At 37.0% G+C, this 22135-nt stretch overlaps 1 protein-coding gene and 1 long non-coding RNA gene across 3 annotated transcripts in view; one reads left to right on the forward strand and one right to left on the reverse strand.

Moving 5' to 3' along the window:
- Positions 1 to 22135, forward strand: part of LOC106173747 (polycystin-1-like protein 2) — a 57312-nt gene that overhangs the window by 9403 nt on the left and 25774 nt on the right. For both annotated transcript variants that reach the window (XM_087012654.1, XM_087012656.1), the window contains 9 exons: positions 417 to 599; positions 2504 to 2674; positions 6272 to 6439; positions 8846 to 9025; positions 9292 to 9418; positions 9985 to 10211; positions 10594 to 10809; positions 11139 to 11284; positions 16332 to 16452. In XM_087012654.1, coding sequence (XP_086868780.1) covers positions 417 to 599; positions 2504 to 2674; positions 6272 to 6439; positions 8846 to 9025; positions 9292 to 9418; positions 9985 to 10211; positions 10594 to 10809; positions 11139 to 11284; positions 16332 to 16452 — 1539 coding nt within the window. The remainder of the gene's footprint in view (positions 1 to 416; positions 600 to 2503; positions 2675 to 6271; positions 6440 to 8845; positions 9026 to 9291; positions 9419 to 9984; positions 10212 to 10593; positions 10810 to 11138; positions 11285 to 16331; positions 16453 to 22135) is intronic.
- Positions 1562 to 2326, reverse strand: LOC147761991 (uncharacterized). The gene is made up of 2 exons (XR_015334457.1): positions 2099 to 2326; positions 1562 to 1702 (listed from the first exon to the last, which is right to left on the reverse strand). It is a non-coding gene; the product is annotated as an uncharacterized LOC147761991 (long non-coding RNA).

The raw sequence follows: 22135 nt of genomic DNA on the forward strand, positions 1-22135 counted from the left end.
GGATTAATGGGTGTTTTGGTTGCATTACATAATTATTTATTTTCAAAAGCAATCTAGTTAATGTCAACTTTTTCACATGCCCCAAAGAGGCAAAAAAAAAAAAAAAAAAAAAAAAATCTTAATGTTCTTTGAACAACAGTCAAATATATTTTGCTGTATATATGAAGTAGATGGCCAGTGGTCTCATATTTTGCTGTATATATGAAGTAGATGGCCAGTGGTCTCATATTTTGCTGTATATATGAAGTGGATGGCCAGTGGTCTCAGTGGTCTCATATTTTGCTGTATATATGAAGTGGATGGCCAGTGGTCTCATATTTTGCTGTATATATGAAGTGGATGACCAGTGGTCTCATATTTTGCTGTATATATGAAGTAGATGGCCAGTGGTCTCATATTTTGCTATATATATGAAGTGGATGGCCAGTGGTCTCAGTGGTTAAACTGGGGCACCTGCTCAGTAAGCTGTGGGGGTGGCAGTAGGAGTAGGACCAGGTCCTGTAGTGATCCAGTACCAGCATTTGGTGGCAGCCCGTGCCCAGGATCACCTCCAGACACACAGACTGATACGGGGTCCTGCAATACTAATGGCTGTCCAGGTAATATATATACTCAAAGCCCAAGAGATAATTATATGCTGAAAAAAATGGATATTAACTTAATTCAATAAAGTAAAAAAAATATATATATTATTAATTGTGTATAATAAAGGAACTCTTGTAGTACTCACCATTAGCTGATTAAACTGATATATAGTAATAATTGGCATGCCTTCTTGCACACTTCCAAGTGAATGGGACCTGGATAGTGTGGCAAGCATGGAGTGCTTGCATTGTAAACTGTAGATCAGGTCGTGCGGTCGCAGTTGTCCTCCACCACAAAATGGTGGTAGTTTTTGTTCAGGCAGCCCCACAGAGAATGAGAACCCGTAGCAAAATTTTAAACTTCCCGCACACTGTTTCTGTGTATGCGCAGCATATTCACAGTAAGGGTTTCTGCGCATGTGCGGCACACCTCATTTGCATGGTAAAATACACACCTACCGCACACTCCTTGCACATCTCCTGCACACTTCCTGCACACCCCCAACGCCACAACCAGCACAGTTCTTGCATACCTCTTGCATACTTCTTGCACACCTCCTGCGTACTTCTTGCACACCTCCTGCGCACTTCTTGCATGCCTACTGCATACTTTTTGCACACCTTCTGCGCATATCTTGCACACCTCCTGCAAACTTCTTGCACACCTTCTGCATACTATTTGCACACCTCTTGTGCAGTTAATGCACACCTCCTGCACAGTTTTGGCATACCTTCTTGCACACTTCCTGCACACTAATTAAAATATTTTATAACATGATTTAAATTTTACGTGCTTGTTTTTCAGTCCCTTTATATTAATTCTACAAAGAATTAATATAAAGAATTACACTAAAGACATGTGCCAACAACTTAAAATTTTACTAAGAATGTTAGAAAAGTTAATATTATTCTTTAGAATCTGTACTGTCATTGAACAGAAATATTGTTAAATCTGTTTATCAACAACAAACAAGAAATTACAGTCATATATTGTGCTTTATCAATCAAATTAAAAAATCGAACAAAATTAGCAAAATCCAAGCCATGTCCATATTTCTCTTCTTTACCTCTTTCTACCACATTTCTCTTCTTTACTCATCCTGTCCTGCTCCGTCCATCTAAAAAAATAGTAAACCGTAAAGTCCTACAAATTCACCACACTGCGCACAATGCTTAACATCCAAATCTTAAACATCCATGTGGAGGACAAAAAACATCAATATACACATTACTGTTTGATAAGTCCTAAAATCAAGTTCAAGTGGTTATTGTTCATATAAAGAAGAGGTAGAAAGGAATGCATAAAAAATGTCTTGGATACTAAAAAACAAACAAAAACAAAGTGCTAAAACTGCTTTGAAGAATACTTCATGTACATCCCTTACATATTTATGTGATGTTGAAAGCTTATGGTTTATGGCTGCATTCACTTATATCCAACAAAATTTAAAGTATTGTTAAATGATATAAATATAATCAACTTGCAGTTAGTGATGTTCTCTTTTAAAACTTACTCTGCACAGCTCTTTCAACTAGATAATCCTTCACAAAAGAAACTGTTGCTGACAGTTCTTGTGGGCTGAAAAAACTCTCTAGTAACTTCTTTATCGCAAAGGTACTTGTATACTTTGTGTGAGTTTTGATGAGCCACCAACTATAGATATTCACAGCAAAGTCTGTCCCTTCTATTTATAAGCATGCAGTAGGAATGGGTTTCAGATCTGAAGGATTTCAAATATACATCAACATGTTTGAAATATGAGTATGTATATTGATTCGGCATATTAGAGACACTAACATGAGTCAATAGTGATGATATAAGTTTGTTTTGCTAATTTGTATATTAATTCAGTGCACCATAAAATAGTTTTAGTACTCTCAGTTCATTTGAAATTAATTATCTATGTATGTGATTCTAGTTGATGGTGGCTATTCAGACTGGAGTCCTTGGAGCACGTGTGCAGTCACATGTGGTGGTGGTCAGCAGACCAGGCAGAGGACATGTACCAATCCAGCTCCTCAGTTTGGAGGTGCTAGTTGCTCTGGACCCACATCAGAATCTCACACTTGTAACAGTCAGCAATGTCCAGGTAACATGTAACAGTCAGCAATGTCCAGGTAACATGTAACACTCAGCAATGTCCAGGTAACATGTAACAGTGAGCAATGTCCAGGTAACATGTAACAGTCAGCAATGTCCAGGTAACATGTAACAGTCAGCAATGTCCAGGTAACATGTAACAGTCAGCAATGTCCAGGTAACATGTAACAGTCAGCAATGTCCAGGTAACATGTAATATTTAGCAATGTCCAGGTAACATGTAACAGTCAGCAATGTCCAGGTAACATGTAACAGTCAGCAATGTCCAGGTAACATGTAATATTTAGCAATGTCCAGGTAACATGTAACAGTCGGCAATGTCCAGGTAACATGTAATATTTATCAATGTCCAGGTAACATGTAACAGTGAGCAATGTCCAGGTAACATGTAACAGTCAGCAGTGTCCAGGTAACATGTAACATTCAGCAATGTCCAGGTAACATGTAACAGTCAGCAATGTCCAGGTAACATGTAACATTTTAGCAATATCCAGGTAACGTAATATTTATCAATGTCCAGGTAACATGTAACAGTCAGCAATGTCCAGGTAACATATAACAGTGAGCAATGTCCAGGTAACATGTAACAGTGAGCAATGTCCAGGTAACATGTAACAGTCAGCAATGTCCAGGTAACATGTAACAGTCAGCAATGTCCAGGTAACATGTAACATGTAACAGTCAGCAATGTCCAGGTAATATGTAACAGTCAGCAATGTCCAGGTAACATGTAACAGTCAGCAATGTCCAGGTAACATGTAACAGTCAGCATGTAACAGTCAGCAATGTCCAGGTAACATATAACAGTGAGCAATGTCCAGGTAACATGTAACATTTTAGCAATATCCAGGTAACGTAATATTTATCAATGTCCAGGTAACATGTAACAGTCAGCAATGTCCAGGTAACATATAACAGTGAGCAATGTCCAGGTAACATGTAACAGTGAGCAATGTCCAGGTAACATGTAACAGTCAGCAATGTCCAGGTAACATGTAACAGTCAGCAATGTCCAGGTAACATGTAACATGTAACAGTCAGCAATGTCCAGGTAATATGTAACAGTCAGCAATGTCCAGGTAACATGTAACAGTCAGCAATGTCCAGGTAACATGTAACAGTCAGCATGTAACAGTCAGCAATGTCCAGGTAACATATAACAGTGAGCAATGTCCAGGTAACATGTAACAGTGAGCAATGTCCAGGTAACATGTAACAGTCAGCAATGTCCAGGTAACATGTAATATTTAGCAATGTCCAGGTAACATGTAACAGTCAGCAGTGTCCAGGTAACATGTAATATTTAGCAATGTCCAGGTAACATGTAACATGTAACATTCAGCAATGTCCAGGTAACATGTAACATTTTAGCAATGTCCAGGTAACATGCAATATTTAGCAATGTCCAGGTAACATGTAACATTTTAGCAATGTCCAGGTATCATGTAATATCTATCAATGTCCAGGTAACATGTAACAGTGAGCAATGTCCAGGTAACATGTAACAGTGAGCAATGTCCAGGTAACTTGTAACAGTGAGCAATGTCCAGGTAACATGTAATAGTCAGCAATGTCCAGGTAACTTGTAACAGTCAGTAATGTCCAGGTAACATGTAACATTTTAGCAATGTCCAGGTAACATGTAACATTCAGCAATGTCCAGGTAACATGTACCAGATCAGCAATGTCCAGGTAACATGTAACAGTGAGCAATGTCCAGGTAACATGTAACAGTGAGCAATGTCCAGGTAATATGTAACATTCAGCAATGTCCGGGTAACATGTACCAGTCAGGAATGTCCAGGTAACATATAACAGTCAGCAATATCCAGGTAACATGTAACATTTTAGCAATGTCCAGGTAACATGTAATATTTATCAATGTCCAGGTAACATGTAACAGTGAGCAATGTCCAGGTAACATGTAACATGTAACAGTCAGCAATGTCCAGGTAACATGTAATATTTATCAATGTCCAGGTAACATGTAACAGTGAGCAATGTCCAGGTAACATGTAACAGTGAGCAATGTCCAGGTAACATGTAACAGTCAGCAATGTCCAGGTAACATGTAACATTTTAGCAATGTCCAGATAACATGTAATATTTATCAATGTCCAGGTAACATGTAACAGTGAGCAATGTCCAGGTAACATGTAACAGTGAGCAATGTCCAGGTAACATGTAACATTCAGCAATGTCCAGGTAACATGTACCAGATCAGCAATGTCCAGGTAACATGTAACAGTGAGCAATGTCCAGGTAACATGTAACAGTGAGCAATGTCCAGGTAACATGTACCAGTCAGGAATGTCCAGGTAACATGTAACATTTTAGCAATGTCCAGGTAACATGTAATATTTATCAATGTCCAGGTAACATGTAACAGTCAGCAATGTCCAGGTAACATGTAACAGTGAGAAATGTCCAGGTAACATGTACCAGTCAGCAATGTCCAGGTAACATGTAATATTTAGCAATGTCCAGGTAACATGTAATATTTAGCAATGTCCAGGTAACATGTAACAGTCAGCAATGTCCAGGTAACATGTAACAGTGAGCAATGTCCAGGTAACATGTAACAGTCAGCAATGTCCAGGTAACATGTAACAGTGAGAAATGTCCAGGTAACATGTACCAGTCAGCAATGTCCAGGTAACATGTAATATTTAGCAATGTCCAGGTAACATGTAATATTTAGCAATGTCCAGGTAACATGTAACAGTCAGCAATGTCCAGGTAACATGTAATATTTAGCAATGTCCAGGTAACATGTAACAGTCAGCAATGTCCAGGTAACATGTAACAGTGAGCAATGTCCAGGTAACATGTAACAGTCAGCAATGTCCAGGTAACATGTAACAGTCAGCTATGTCCAGGTAACATGTAACAGTCAGCAATGTCCAGGTAACATGTAACAGTCAGCAATGTCCAGGTAACATAAATGTGGCACATTGCTGTCTGATGGTGCCCTGTTCAAGGCTCCTGTCAGTCTTTTGACCCCTCCTGTTGTTCTGCTTGCTTGGCAAAGAGTCTAATTTGACAGTGTTTTTGAGTGACATTTCCCTGCAGTTATTGATTGAACAAACAGTGGGTGTGGGAGTGAAATGCATGGATTTAAAAGAACATTTGAGCTTTGACAAGTTATTGGTTTTAGCTTAATTTATTTGCTTGCATGAGTAAGACATAAAACGCTTATTAAGGGGTTTATTTCAGATATTTTAAGTGTTGAGAAAGTGCATTAAATCTGAATGATTTGGAAGATGCATGAACCGGTTACTTTGGAACTATATAGGCATTTGCAGTTGTGTTGATGTTTCTCTCCTCCCAGCACTGCTCTTTTATAATTGACAATGAACCAGTAAGGATTGAATTTTGAGTGGGAGCTAAAAGACCTGTTGATATAATTTTTCATCCTATTTCCATTTACAAATGAGAAAAGCTGGAAGGCAACTCTACCAGACCCCCAAATATAACCATAAATTGAGCCTGTCACAATGGTCATTATTCAAGTGCATGAGGAGATCACTTCCACAGGAACTTTGCCTACAACAAAATACTTGACTCTATCATATATTTGTTTCAGAGTGTGAATTCCCATTTATTCCAAATGTTGTTGAAGAACGGGACGGGAATATGACAGGAACCAATATCACCTACACCTGCCTGCCTGGGTACAAAGTGGTCTCTGGGGACACGACCAGGATCTGTCTAATCAACAGAACCTGGAGTGGCTCACCGCCTGTCTGTGGATGTAAGAATATGGTGGACAACTCCTAAAATTTAAACAATTAATGAGTGCCAATATTAAAGCTTGCAAGATTTATTATAGATTCTTTATTGATACACCTTCACAAATAAGGTACAATCAAAGACAGTACTTCTAACTATAACAGTACAAACAAGTAAATGAATAAATATACATGATTTCAATGTTTACATGTAGAATAATACCAATAAGTTAATTTATAAAGAGATATATATGAAATGTATAATGATAATCTATAGGTGATGAATTTAAATAGATACACTGGAAAGAGTACAATCTATTAAGAGAGGACCTGTTCTCTTTGTTGTAAGCATCTATTTACAAAACACATAACCATTCTAAGAATGTCTATGTCTTGAGCACCCATAAGAAGATTAAACAGTTTATTATTGCTGAGGTCACCTAGGGGTAGGAACTCTGACAGCTGCCCTCTGAAGGGATCATGTATTGAATCATATGCTTTGCACTCTAGCAGGAGGTGGAACTCATCTTCTACTTTATTCGAATCACAAAGTTTACAAAATATTATAATTATCAAAAATTTTACCTTAAAATATTTCACTTTTCAGCAACCTTTTCTATATCTGCTTAAGCTGGAATATCTTAGAAATTATTTATTTGTCATTTGTTTATTAACAATGCAACAGATGCCATGAACAAGACCTCCTCCCTTCATTAACATTAGAGTGCACAAACCACTTGGCCAGCTTTCATGTGGACCCTTCTGTCAATACCGGTTGTTTTTCTCAACCCAGGACTAATTTTCAATGATACAATCAATTAAAGCTCTCAAGATTCCTAGTCCTACAAGAGTATCATTTTCTCCTCAGTCTGTGTTTGGCAAAAGAGAAAGGATTCTTGGCAACTTCATCAAGCCCCAATAGTTCTTTAATGACAGAATATGAGGAGTGTGATCATACTTGTTTTGGTCACTTAGTCCCAATTAAACCTCAAAACAGTCTCAAAAGGTTTTTATCAAACGATATTAAGGCCACACTTTTTTATTTTTATGGATGACATCCTCTCGAGACCCTGAAATTGGTGTGAGAGGTTGGGCAAAAAAAGCAGTCAAAAAAAATACTGCTTAAGTAAAGGAATTCTGTTAGTACACAGCTGGAAACAAATTTACCACAGAAACACGTATCAAACTAACACTATGTCTTTATCCATGCTCTCAAAATATTAAAGCATTGTCAATACTGCGAAGAAAGGTAAAAAAAGTCATGAATAGATATGCTACATATTACCAAATCTATATTAAGGGTATTTTATGCATTTTGTTGATATATATATATATATATATATATATATATATATATATACCAATAAATAAAACTAATAAACAAACAGTGGGTCTTTCTTTGTGCTCTCAGAATATTAAGGCATTATGAACACTTCACAGAAATGTAAAAAATCATGCAAAGATATGCTTAATACTACCAAATCTATTAATACTATCAAATTAAAGGTAATTTCGGTCAACGCCGTTTTGTCTACTTTGACTCGCACCAAGTAGCCAAAGTGTCGGGTGGCCTGTCCGACCTTCAGCCCACCAAATACCTCCACACCCTTGTGGACCCTGTTTTCACTACATAAAAGGTGCTGCTTTGGACAGAATGTCACTGAAATTTTCACAGCCACCAGCCTTTCTTATAATTATAGAAAGGTGATATCTCCATGCCCAATAACAATGGCATGCCAATCCAAAACGACGGCCTCACGCCTCTTTATGACTTTAATTGTTGTGTAACTTGACAGTAATCCTAGAGATGAATTTGATGGCAAAGCCACCAATTTCCACGTGGCGATAATACGCATGTGCAGAAAGCTCATTTTCCTGCAAAATTCAATAAGGACGTTTGCGACAACTGTCTTTTGGGGGTAAGGTTTTTTTTTTGTTTTTTTTTTTCGGAGAACAGACAAAAATTGGTGTGCGCGCAGGATGTCATCCATAAAAATAAAAAGTGGGGCCTAATGTATTCATACACATGTAATTAATCCACTGTGCATACCAGGTATATGTCAGAATTTTACGCTGGACAATCTCCAGTTCATATAGAGAACATAACAAATTTTTAGATGAGCAGATTTATGGTTCATGGACCAGATAGTGGTATGCTTGTGGCCACAAAAATTTTACATTCAGGTTCTTAATTGATGTCTTGAGTCATAAATTTGACCGTTCATGCTTACAAATCTTCAGTTCAAGTTTGCAAAAGTCTCTTCTGTTTATAAGGTCTGACATATATATCTATATTTATTTCTGTAAATACATATTTTAATTAATTAGGCTTAAGCTTTAATTAATTTATATATTTGAAGTTATTTAGTTTATATATATATATATATATATATATATATATATATATATATATATATATATATATCCAGATGGAGGGAGCTGGTTGGCCTGGGGAGCCTGGGGTGATTGTTCTGCGCTGTGTGGGACAGGAACCACATCCAGAAACCGTACCTGTCATGACCCAAATGTGCCCAGTGAACAGGCCCTGTGTACAGGTGGCGCCACCAACTCAACCCAGACAGCGACCTGCTTGGATCAAATTTGCCCACGTATTTAGAAATATTGAACATATTTTTGAACAAAAATATCACATATTACCTTCAGCCATAGATTTATAGATAATGGTACTATTTTAATATATCAAAGTGTCAGCTGTTAATATCTGAATATGAACTCATGTTATTTTAATAATAATAATAATAATTTGTATTTTAAGATACTGTCTCCCTACTATTTTTTCTCTAGTTTTCAAATAAATCAGTTAATAATTAATTTCTGTTTCATATCCAAGCACATATGTCAATGGTTATTTCAGATTGCAGCACAATGAACTGCCTAGGGCTGTGTATAGTGAGAGATCTACACTCCTACTGTGTCTGCCCTCACAGTGTGGAAGACAAAGTTGGCACAGTTGAACACTCAGCGCTCTACATAACACAGAGGTGATTCTTCCTGAGGAAAAGGATTTAACCACTGAAAATTTAATTATCATATATTTCCCACTGTCCACAAATTATGAGTTGACATGTAAGATTGGCGTATAAAGTCTGACCCTGAAGCCAAATACTTCTCCAAACTTAATTTTCCAGTTGTTTCTCTTGGACTGGGTTCCCACACTTAGATCAATCTACCAGGATCGATCCATCTCCAAGGGGTTTCTTGCTAAATTGCTTTCAGCGGAAGAGGCTTTGATGCCTGGCTCCCCCAGTGAGGCTGTTAATGATAATTAATTACCTGCTAGCAGTGTAAGTAGGCCTAACAGATATCTGTGCCGCTTAACTTGATTGCAGTTTAGCAAAAATCTCCTTGTAGATAGATCAATCCACAGTTAGGATGATAGAGACTGGGAATGGTCTCTAGGTATACTGGTCAGTGTTAGCTGTCTATCCCTGGAGCCAAGGTGTCCATACTTAATTGTCCAGTTGTTTCTCTAGGTGTACTGGTCAGTGTAAGCTGTCTGACCCTGGAGCCAAGGTGTCCATACTTAATTGTCCAGTTGTTTCTCTAGGTGTACTGGTCAGTGTAAGCTGTCTGACCCTGGAGCCAAGGTGTCCCTAGAGGCTGTGTGTTATCACTGTGACTCCATGGACTACCTATGGGACCTCAACCCAGTGAACACCACAGTACAGGGACTGGACTGGAGCCAGGACACCACCACTGAGAGAACAGAGAGAGGACTGAGTATTAAACCAGGTGTTCTTATACCTGGGGAGCTCTACCAGGTCACAACACATGGTAAGTATTGTGACAACAGATGAATGAATTTTGCTAATTTGAAGATTTAAGATTTGCCCTTGGGACATACCCATATATTTAAGACTATCTTACACATTTTCTGCAGTGTTATGTCAATATCTTCAGTGTTGTCTACATCATGTCTTGTGTGTCTGTAGGTACAAGTCAGTCTGCTGGTACAGTGCTGTCTACATCATGTCATGTGTGTCTGTAGGTACAAGTCAGTCTGCTGGTACAGTGCTGTCTACATCATGTCATGTGCGTCTGTAGGTACAAGTCAGTCTGCTGGTACAGGGCTGTCTACATCATGTCATGTGTGTCTGTAGGTACAAGTCAGTCTGCTGGTACAGTGCTGTCTACATCATGTCATGTGTGTCTGTAGGTACAAGTCAGTCTGCTGGTACAGTGCTGTCTACATCATGTGTCATACAAATGGGGACCAGCCCTAGTCCAGGAATATGCACAGTTTCTCCTTCCACTGGCTTTGAGATTGTCACCAATTTCTCAGTGAATTGCTCTGGGTTCATTGACAGCACCAGTCAACTCCACTACAACTACCATTTTTGGGACGGAGATCCTGCTACCAAGAATCAATCAGGTAACTGATCTGCAGTTTGTTGATGAATAGTTTAAAACAAATTTAGATAACAGAATACTGCAGCTTTAAATGACAAAACAGAACTCGAAATGGCAACAGTTAAAATTGTTAGGCAAGTCTATGTCATATAATCATAGGAATTGCATAACATGGTCTTTTGAAATCTCAACCAAACCTTAGCTGAATTTCTGAGTCTGATATGTATGCACATATGGAGATGAAGAAGCTTTCATGTATTACACCTGAAGCTCATAGTAATATTCCAACAGTAAGGGGTGATCTGTTGGTATCCACCAATATTTGTGTAAAAATGTTCATATTTTCCTCAGGTGTCCTGTTAGGCAGCAGTTCTGGTGGTTATATCCACATCTCTGCTCTGTCTGTGTCCCCAGCCAGTGAGAACAGTCAGGGGGAGGTCCGTGTGCATGTTGTCAATGAAGATGGTATGAAGACTGTGGTGACTTCCACTGTCCAGGTATGTTAACATTATCTGTGGGGGTTAGAGTGTGTACATGTTGTCAATGACAATGGTATGAGGACTGGGGTGACTTCCACTGTCCAGGTAATGTTTACATTATCTGTTGGGGTTAGAGTCCCAGACAGCCTCAGTGATCTGGCCCACGTCTGGCCCAGATCTGGCAACGTCTGGCAATGTCTGGCAAAAGGTATGGCCCACGTATGGCTTGCCACATCTGGCCCAGTCCACATTTGCTCATGTTGCCAGATGGTTCCAGATCTGGCAATATCTGGCAAAGGTATGGCATGCCGGATGTGGACCAGATGTGGGCCAGATCAAATTCAAAGGGGCCAGATTAGGGCCAGACATGGACCACATATGGCCCAGATTGTTTTTTTGTTTTTTTTTTTTAATAATTATTTTATATTATTCAATAAGATTACTATAAAAAAAGACATACAAGATTCAAGATTCAAGTATTTATTCTGTGCTACAAACCTAAACAAAATTATAACACATTATATCATCTTGCTGGCAACTTACATGTAACAAATTAAGGGCCACTCCTTGTTTTTTTGTACAAAACAATGTATGTTTGAAAAAAAAAAAAAAACTTCTCGCAAAAAGGCAAATATACAGACACTTAACAGGAGGAAATGTCACTTACATACATGTTAAGAAAAAAGTAATAACAACAAAAATTTTTTTTCAACACAAAGCTGCTCATCGAATCTGAATTAACACAAAAATACAAAAATTGTAATTAATTATGTATGTACATGGGGGGGGGGGGGGGGGGGGTTGAGGGGGAGAAATATTTTTGCACACCTTAACCTAAATAATGTTATACATTGTCATTTTTAAACTAATTCAAACATATCATTAATAATCATAATCACTAATGAATATAGTTCTGTAATGAATAAATCTTGAATAATGAATGAAAAAACATTGTTTTTTAGATGACGGAGAGTTATAACAAAATTATAAATAACCATGCAGTAACTGTTTCAAATCAACTTGCATGCTGGCTACAGTACATACATGTAAACTCTGAAAAAAGAATTATGTATACCCCAGCACAGATATAGATGTACAGTTAAAAGAGAATTACATGTACACAAAAACAAACCCCAGTATCAATGCTTTTGAATTAAATCACATCACGAATCAAATCACTCAATGAATTGAACCAGTTTGCTACGCTTGCGCTTTTTTGTATATCCATAACACTAAGAAATGATACATCCGGCTCCTTGACAAGCTTATAATTATTAAAGGAATTAACAATGGAACAAGTAACTCTACCAAGTTAACAACAGTTCATTCAAATGTCAAGTCAAAACACAACATCCCTTCCTTTCATGGAGAGAAACGGTCCTTTCAAAATATGCTAATTGACAGTTCAGTCTTTAAAATGTCTTTTCAAGCATTTGCAGAATAGCATATGAACTCCAACTATTATTCTTTAAACCACACTGAAAATTCTCAAAACTAATCAACTCATATCAAATCCCATGTCCTTTCACTACTACTGGTCTCTTCCTTTGCTTGCCTTTACGTCACATTCAAATGTTCCCTTCACTTTTAAAGGTTTCTCAGACATGTATGAATAATACTGTTTGTTTTCTGGGCCTCCACAAGAGCCACATTTATTTTTCTTGGATTTCAGCATTCTCCATGTATTTTCATCAATGATATTACAATATGCACCTGAATCTGGTAATACACTGAGATTAACGCCTCCTCTATTTCCACCATGTCTTCTGTGTATATTGCATTGGTTCCCACACCAAATGTATATGCACTCCTGGATTATCATGTTCAAAGCTGTCATTTACATGAATAATAGTTTCAGTTTTGCAGACTTTTGCAAAGTGATCCAACGTTCCATGTTTTCTCAGTCGGGGAGTTTCTACTTCGTTTTTCATGTTTAAACTCGTAATGTTAAGACTGGCTTGGTTTGTCAAATGACTTCGGTTTCATCATACTCACAGTTTCTGGTGTTCCAATTTCATTTAAAGCGTTAACTGTATATTCATGTTTCTCACCTGTGTTTGGGAGAGTCCTGAAAATATCTTGTACAGTAACTGTACACCTGTCCCTGCTGAATACAACATAAGCGCGCGTCTCCTCTGACATGTATTTTTAATTTTCTATCTTTGTACATTATTCATGCCGTCCGTTGGGTCTGAAACGATCAATCCTTTTCCGTCAGCGAAGAGTTTAAAACTGTCTAGCCATCGCGTGTGACCCTAATGTCTCCGGACTTCTGTACGTTTCGAAATTCGTAATTTCATATTTTCCTCCATTTTCTCAAAGAAAGTTGGCTCACAGTTTTGCACTAGTGTTAATCCTCGTCGCCAGTGTTGATGCCTTAGAAATAAATCGCATCACGAATCAAATCACTCAACGAATTGTATCAGTTTGATACGCTTGTGTTTTTTTTCATATCCATAACTCTAAGAAACGCTACATCCGGGTCCTTGACCGGCTTATCATAAAAAGCGGAATTTTACAACAGCGGAACGAGTAGTTCAAAAAAGTTTTAGAAAGTGAATTCATTCAAATGTCAAGTCAAATTAAACAAACAGCACATTTATGAGGGGACTTTGAAAAAAAAAAGAGAGAGAGAGAAATTAAATCAAAATTTATCAAATGATGTCAGTTTAATGCATTCAGCTCACTGGTCAATAAAAAATAAATAAATAGAAAATAAAAATTGAAAATGAAAGTACCATATCTGGCCCAAGTCTGGGCAGCATCTGGCAAAATGTGGCATAAATGCCAGAATTTGCCAGACTTGGACCAGATCTGGTAAGTGTCTGGCAAAATCTGGCCCAGATATTGCCAGACGTTGCCAGATCTGGGCCAGACGTGGGCCAGATTACTGAGGCTGTCTGGGGTGTGTACATGTTGTCAATGACAATGGTTTAAGGACTGTGGTGACTTCCACTGTCCAGGTATGTTTATATTATCTGTGGGGGTTAGAGTGTGTACATGTTGTCAATGACAATGGTATGCAGGCATGAGATTTTTCCGTCTTTTGGCGGAATTCCGACTTTTTTCCTTCAAAAATGTCATTTTTTATATCATTGCAAATCCGTTGAGAAAATTTCAGGGGGGGGGGGGGGGTAGGGGTACCCTTCCCTTCCCCGGCGAGACCCTTCACTCATCGGCACTCGCATGTTTTCAATTTTGACCTTGCCGAAAAACGTTACCAACCGTACATATATATCGATTCTGGGACGCACTGTTATCAAGGGGGAAACTTTTGCGACATCTATACGACATTTATACAGTCATTGAATGCAATTACCGTAAAACGGCCTGTATCCTGTTCATATAGCGCTGCGCGGTTTTTTCCATGTGGTATCGTGTGTCGCTTTTGCGTTTTGGAAAATGAAGCTACTTGAGGCCGGTGTAAACGACGATAGAGTCAGAGAAATCGATAAAGGGATTAAGAATAAATTCAGATAGGTTGTTTTACTAGATCGGTTGTGTATATGTCGTATGAAGACATTGAACTTGCATTTGAAAATTTTCATGTTTTGAGTTGTCGACTTGTCGCTCGTTTAAAATTGTGCCCAACTGTTGAATCACTAAATCTACTGATCGTCTGATGTGATGACGGTGTTGTCACTAGTAATAGTATAAACGATAGTTGTACTAGATCTATGACATGGTTTAAACGTACATCAACAGAATTAAATGCTGAATTAGAGATCAGTAACGTTCTCACTCAGTCACTGGTGTGTGTGTGTGTGTCACTGAGTGTGTGTGTGTGTGTGTTACTGTATTATAGTGTATACTGTCAATCAAACTATTCCTACATGTATAGGCCTAGCCTACGTGTGCGTTAAGATTTTTCTTCGAAAAATCTTTCAGACTTTTTTATCAAAACCAAATCTCATGCCTGGGTATGAGGACTGTGGTGACTTCCACTGTCCAGGTATGTTTATATTATCTGTGGGGGTTAGAGTGTGTACATGTTGTCAATGACAATGGTTTAAGGACTGTGGTGACTTCCACTGTCCAGGTATGTTTATATTATCTGTGGGGGTTAGAGTGTGTACATGTTGTCAATGACTATGGTATGAGGACTGTGGTGACTTCCACTGTCCATGTATGTTTATATTATCTGTGGGGGTTAGAGTGTGTACATGTTGTCAATGACAATGGTATGAGGACTGTGGTGACTTCCACTGTCCAGGTATGTTTATATTATCTGTGGGGGTTAGAGTGTGTACATGTTGTCAATGACAATGGTATGAGGACTGTGGTGACTTCCACTGTCCAGGTATGTTTATATTATCTGTGGGGGTTAGAGTGTGTACATGTTGTCAATGACTATGGTATGAGGACTGTGGTGACTTCCACTGTCCAGGTATGTTTATATTATCTGTGGGGGTTAGAGTGTGTACATGTTGTCAATGACAATGGTATGAAGACTGTGGTGACTTCCACTGTCCAGGTATGTTTATATTATCTGTGGGGGTTAGAGTGTGTACATGTTGTCAATGACAATGGTTTAAGGACTGTGGTGACTTCCACTGTCCATGTATATTTATATTATCTGTGGGGGTTAGAGTGTGTACATGTTGTCAATGACAATGGTTTAAGGACTATGGTGACTTCCACTGTCCAGGTATGTTTATATTATCTGTGGGGGTTAGAGTGTGTACATGTTGTCAATGACAATGGTTTAAGGACTGTGGTGACTTCCACTGTCCAGGTATGTTTATATTATCTGTGGGGGTTAGAGTGTGTACATGTTGTCAATGACAATGGTTTAAGGACTATGGTGACTTCCACTGTCCAGGTATGTTTACATTGAATTTGCATTCTTTGCCAAACACTTTCAAACCTACTGGACTTTTGGTACTTTTTTAAAGCAAGTATTTGCTAAAGGTGGAGGGGGGGGGGGGTGGAGTAAATAAGGCTGGAATATGGAACTGAGTAGGTATGGATGTAGCACTCTTTTCTTCTGTCCATTTATTTATATATCATATCATATCATTTCATATCATATCATATCATATCATATATACATTTTCTTTTTAAGGTCTTTCCATTAAGTGACCATCCTGATTTTGTAGACAGTGATGTTGGCACATATCTAGAGGAGATAACAGGGGATCAGAACAGTGTCTTGTGGACTGCTGTGAGGGAAGGCGACCAGACAGGTGCTGTCTATTTATATAACTGTAAACTTTTAACACTTGGGTTGTCATTATGTGCAGACACAGATGTGCCTGTACATATAGCCGTCATCTGCGTCTGTCGTCGCCGTCGTTGCCGTCGTTGCCGTCGTCGCCGTGCACTTTTACCGATAACACGATAAGTGGAAAACTGTTTTTTCTTTTGGCTTGAAACTTACAGAAATGATAAATATATGCAGGTCAAGTTCGAAAATCAGCATGATCGGGTCACTTATAGGGAATTTATGCTGTTTTTTCACTTTTTTCAGCATATAGGCAGCACCGATAACACCATAAATGGAAAACCATTTAACCTTTTGGCTTGAAACTTACAGAACTGATGAATATTCATAATACGCAGGTCAAGTTTGAAAATCAGCATGATTGGGTCATTTTGAGTGAATTTAGGCTATTTTTTCACTTTTTTTCAGCATTTTTGCAACACTGATAACACAATAAATGAAAAGCTGTTTTACCCTTTGGCTTGAAACTTACAGAACTGTTAAATATTCATAATACTCAGGTCAAGTTCGAAAATCAGCATGATCGGGTCACTTATAGGGAATTTATGCTGTTTTTTCACTTTTTTCAGCATATATACAGCACCGATAACACGATAAGTGGAAAACCGTTTAACCTTTTGGCTTGCAACCTAAGAACTGATGAATATTCATAATACGCAGGACAAATTTGAAAATCAGGGTGATTGGGTCATTTTTAGTGAATTTAGGCTATTTTTTTCTCTTTTTTCAGCATATATGCAGCACCGATAACACAATAAATGAAAAGCTGTTTTACCCTTTGGCTTGAAACTTACAGAACTGATGAATATTTATAATACGCAGGTCAAGTTTGAAAATCAGCATGATTGGGTCATTTTTATGTACAGGCACAGATGTGTCTGTACATATAGCCGTCATCTGCGTCTGTCGCCGTCGCCGTAGTTGCCGTCGCCGTGCACTTTTACCGATAACACGATAAGTGGAAAACTGTTTTTTCTTTTGGCTTGAAACTTACAGAACTGATGAATATTCATAATACGCAGGTCAAGTTCGAAAATCAGCATGATCGGGTCACTTATAGGGAATTTATGCTGTTTTTTCACTTTTTTCAGCATATATGCAGCACTGATAACACGATAAGTGGAAAACCGTTTAACCTTTTGGCTTGAAACTTACAGAACTGATAAATATTCATAATACGCAGGTCAAGTTTGAAAATCAGCATGATTGGGTCATTTATAGTGAATTTAGGCTATTTTTTCACTTTTTTTCAGCATTTTTGCAATACCGATAACACAATAAATGAGAAGCTGTTTTACCCTTTGGCCTGAAACTTACAGAACTGATAAATATTCATAATACACAGGTCGAGTTTGAAAATCAGCATGATTGGGCCACTTTTATGGAAGTTTTTTTCACTTTTTTTCAGCATATATGCAACACTGATAACACAATATAAGAAAAACAGATAGGCCAATTGTCATAATACTCATAGGAGTGGCCAATCTTACTAAAACGCAGGTTGAGTTGGAAAATCAGCATAATCGGTCCATTATTTTAGAAGTTATGCTGTTTTTTCACATTTCCTCACATTCAATTCTTAGGCATGTTAACAGTCTCATTATTGAACTAATAAGATATGTAAATGTGTTTGTTTCGCATTTCCTGCATCTTTACAACATTGTTAGTTGATTTTGTGAAAATGATAGTAATCTTGTTATTGTGTATTGTGTAATAAAGTGTCAAAAATGGAAATAAACACATATCATTGCAGTTTGTCAGATTCAATCATCCACTATGTTCAGAATCTCAGAATGGAGGAAATTGGACATATAACACTGTCTTATTGATATTTTCCCCATCCCATCAATTTCCTTAGTTGGTAATATAAAAATGGCAGTAAACTGTTTATTATGTTTTATGTTAAAAATTGTTAAAAATGGAAAAAAAACATTTCAGAACAGTGATGTCTTGTTTACATTTTGGCATTTTCAAGTTGTGACTTTGAAGTTCCATGGGCCTCAAGACCTTTGCTAGTCACATTTTCTGAATATCCATAATACTAATATTTTATTATTAAAAGTGATGGTCATTATGCTGTTAAACGTTATGTAATATTGCATCAAAATTTGAAAAAAAAAAAAACTATTTTTGGCACTGCTCCCATGATGACCATTTAAGAAAAACCATGTCACTTACTGTTCTCAAACTTACAGGAAAGAAACATGGTACTAAAATATAGCTTCAGTAGGCAATGCAGTCTGTTTGATAATTCTTACCGCCAGTTAAACAGTTTTTTTTTTTGTGAAAATATAATTTTTCACACATTGGCATTTTCAAGGTGTGACTTTGAAGTTCCACGGGCTTGAAGACCCAAGCAGTCACATTTTCTGAAAAGCCATGATACGTATATTTTATTATTAAAAATTGACAGTCATTATGCCATTTATAACTATATATATAATTTTATAATTTTATAATTTTAACATTTATAATTATAACCATTATGTAATATGGCATCAGAATAGAAGAAAATGCTGCTGCAATGATGACCATTATGGGAAAACCGTGTTACTTATGGTTGCCAAACTTTCAAAAAAAAAATACAGGGGCCGGTTTCACAAAGCAGTAGTTAGTTAGAACAACTAACTACTGAACTACCTCGCTAACGAGCAAACTTAGCGATTTTCGAGGGGTGTTTCACGAAGCAGTCGTTAACTCATCGCTAAGTTCAGTCGTAAAGTTCGGTCGTTAGTTCTCTCGTTACTCGCCGTAGTCTCGAAACCGTCTGCCGGAAGTGGAACTCTTGCGTAAAAGTGTCACGAAAGCACTAACTCTCCAATTTTTGGTGGGTGGAAATGCATAAGAACGTCTGCTTTGAGGTCGTCGTAAAGGATCTCCACCACCTTTTTGCCGCTCTTTTTGTCACAGCTAGGCGCAACCTCTCGTAAACTGCATCATCGTGTGTATATTCTAATAGATTCTGCCTTTCATGAAAACGTCGTAGTCTACGTTGCCGTCTGGCGGTACGGATAGCAAGAAAAGTAGCCGCCATATTGGATACAAAGACAAACGACAGACAACGGTAACTAAGCAACCTTTTTATTTCACTCATTACGCATGCGTACGATGAAACTCTAGAGTTAGCGACTGGTCTGACCAGTCGTTAAATATCCAAGGCAACAACGAGACAATAACGAGCGAGAGAACTAGCGACTGCTTCGTGAAACGGCACTATAACTAGCGATAGGCTAACTACTGATCGCTAACTAACTACTGCTTTGTGAAACCGGCCCCAGGACTAAAATGCAGCCTGAGTTGAAAAAGCAGTCTAATTGGCTTCTTTTTCTGGAAGTTATACATTTTCAAAGTGTGAACTTGTTACACATTTCACTTACATTGGTATTACCTGTTGAGCATAATTAAAATTTGATGGTGAATTTGCAGTTTAACATAATGTACTTTTGCATCAGAATTGACAGTAGCCTATTTTGTGCATAGTTATTTCCTGTTTTTTGTCTGTACATTTGACAGCTTTGCTGCCTTGTTAGTGAATTTAGGCTATTTTTTTCACTTTTTTTCGGCATTTTTGCAACATCGATAACACAGTAAATGAAAAGCTGTTTTATGGAAGTTAAGTTGTTTTTTCACTTTTTTTCAGCATATATGCAACACTGATAACACAATATAAGAAAAACAGATAGGCCAATTTTCATTATACTCACAGGAGTGGCCAATCTTACTAAAACTCAGGTTGAGTTGGAAAATCAGCATAATCGGTCCATTATTTTAGAAGTTATGCTGTTTTTTCACATTTCCTCACATTCAATTCTTAGGCATGTTAACAGTCTCATTATTGAACTAATAAGATACGTAAATGTGTTTGTTTGGCATTTCCTGCATCTTTACAACATTGTTAGTTGATTTTGTAAAAATGATGAATTAGATATATAAAAGTGTTGTTTTGACATTTTCTGGTTCTTAACAATATTGTTAGTTGATTATATAAAAATGACGGTAAACCTGTTATCGTGCATTGTGTAATAAAGTATCATAAATGGAAAGGAACTCATCATTGCAGTTTGTCAGATCCAATCATTCACTGTGTTCAGAATCTGTGAATGGAACAAATTGGACATTTAAAATTGTTCTATTGATATTTTTCCTATGTCAACAATTTTTCTAGATCATTTAAAAATGACAGTAAATTGATTATTTTGTTTTATGTAAAAAGGTGTTGAAAATGGAAAGAAAATCATTTCAGTACAGTTATCTCTTGTTTACATTTTGGTATTTTGAATGTGTGACTCTGAACTTCCATGGTCTTGAAGACCTTCCCATATCACATTTTCTGAATATCCATGATGCTTTTATTTTTTTATAAAAAATTGATGGTCATTATGCTGTTAAGTATTGTGTTATATTGCATGAAAGTTGAAGAAACACGTATTTTGGACACTGCTGCCAGGATAGCGATTAAGGGAAAACCATGTTACTTATGATACTAAAATTTACTAAAAAGTTTCATAAGACTGAAGTGCAGCTTGTGTTGGAAAACCAGTGTGATTGTTTTCTGTTTTGGAAGCAATGCAGTTCTATAGAGTGAACTATGGTGGAATAAATGTATATGGCAGTATATTAATTCAGGGTCAGAAAGTAATTTGCTTAATTGATTTTCAAGTGGCCATTAAATGAGATTACATATAACACACGTTCATAAAGTAATTTGCTTAATTAATTTTCAAGTGGCCATTAAATGAGATTACATAAAACACACGATGAGATCTCATTGTAAAGTCCCCTGGGTATATCTCTCTTAACTGTGTCACATAATTAGGAATCAGTGATTATTGTGCAGGTAAATGTTAGTCATGCTAGTAATTACACAGCTAGATTTAAAGTTTGAATGGCAGCTTTCATTGGAATTTTTTGTTATGTTTTATTTTACTTTTTTTTTAATTATTTATCAAACACTAGCATCTTCAAGATATCACTTTCAACTCCCATCCACCAGAAGCACTGTGCATTTTCTGTTTTTCCACATAAGGAGTTGTGTTGGTTTTTATGTCTTTAAACATTGTGTAATTATATTATTTTATGCACTGTCATCTTTTTTCACATATTGGGATTTTCATTATGTGAATTTGAACTCTCACATATGGTCCTGAAACTGTAATCTTATTGACCATGTTATTCTGTTGTACAATTTGTGAAATTTTATCTTTCACATACTGGAATTTTCATTGTGGGACTTATAACTCCCAAGGACATGTAACATTTAACTTTATTGATACTACCTGTTGTGCAATATTTGCAACTTGACTGTTCTTTTTGGCAAATAATTAATTTTTTTTTTCTAAAAAGTTTTTTTTTTTTTGTTATAATCTTAAGAAATTATTACAAAGTATAGCCATCTATGGAGGTCACATGGTCTGATGAAAAGTTCAGATATCAGAATAATAGTTATGACTGCCCTTTTTGTAGTAAAACAAAATATATTATATTTCTGTGAGTTGTTTACACTGTTTAAACTCAAGTTGGATGATTCATATCATGGTTATGCAGCTAGACTGAATGGCAGCTTTAGTGGAATATTTTTGTAATTTTTTCTTTAATTTTTAATTTTTCAAACTGGTATTTTCAAGTTGTTTTCACTTTTCAGCATA

The sequence above is a fragment of the Lingula anatina genome, chromosome 5, assembly GCF_051362555.1.
Source record: "Lingula anatina isolate TDL-2025a chromosome 5, LinAna3.0, whole genome shotgun sequence".
Taxonomy (NCBI): domain Eukaryota; kingdom Metazoa; phylum Brachiopoda; class Lingulata; order Lingulida; family Lingulidae; genus Lingula; species Lingula anatina.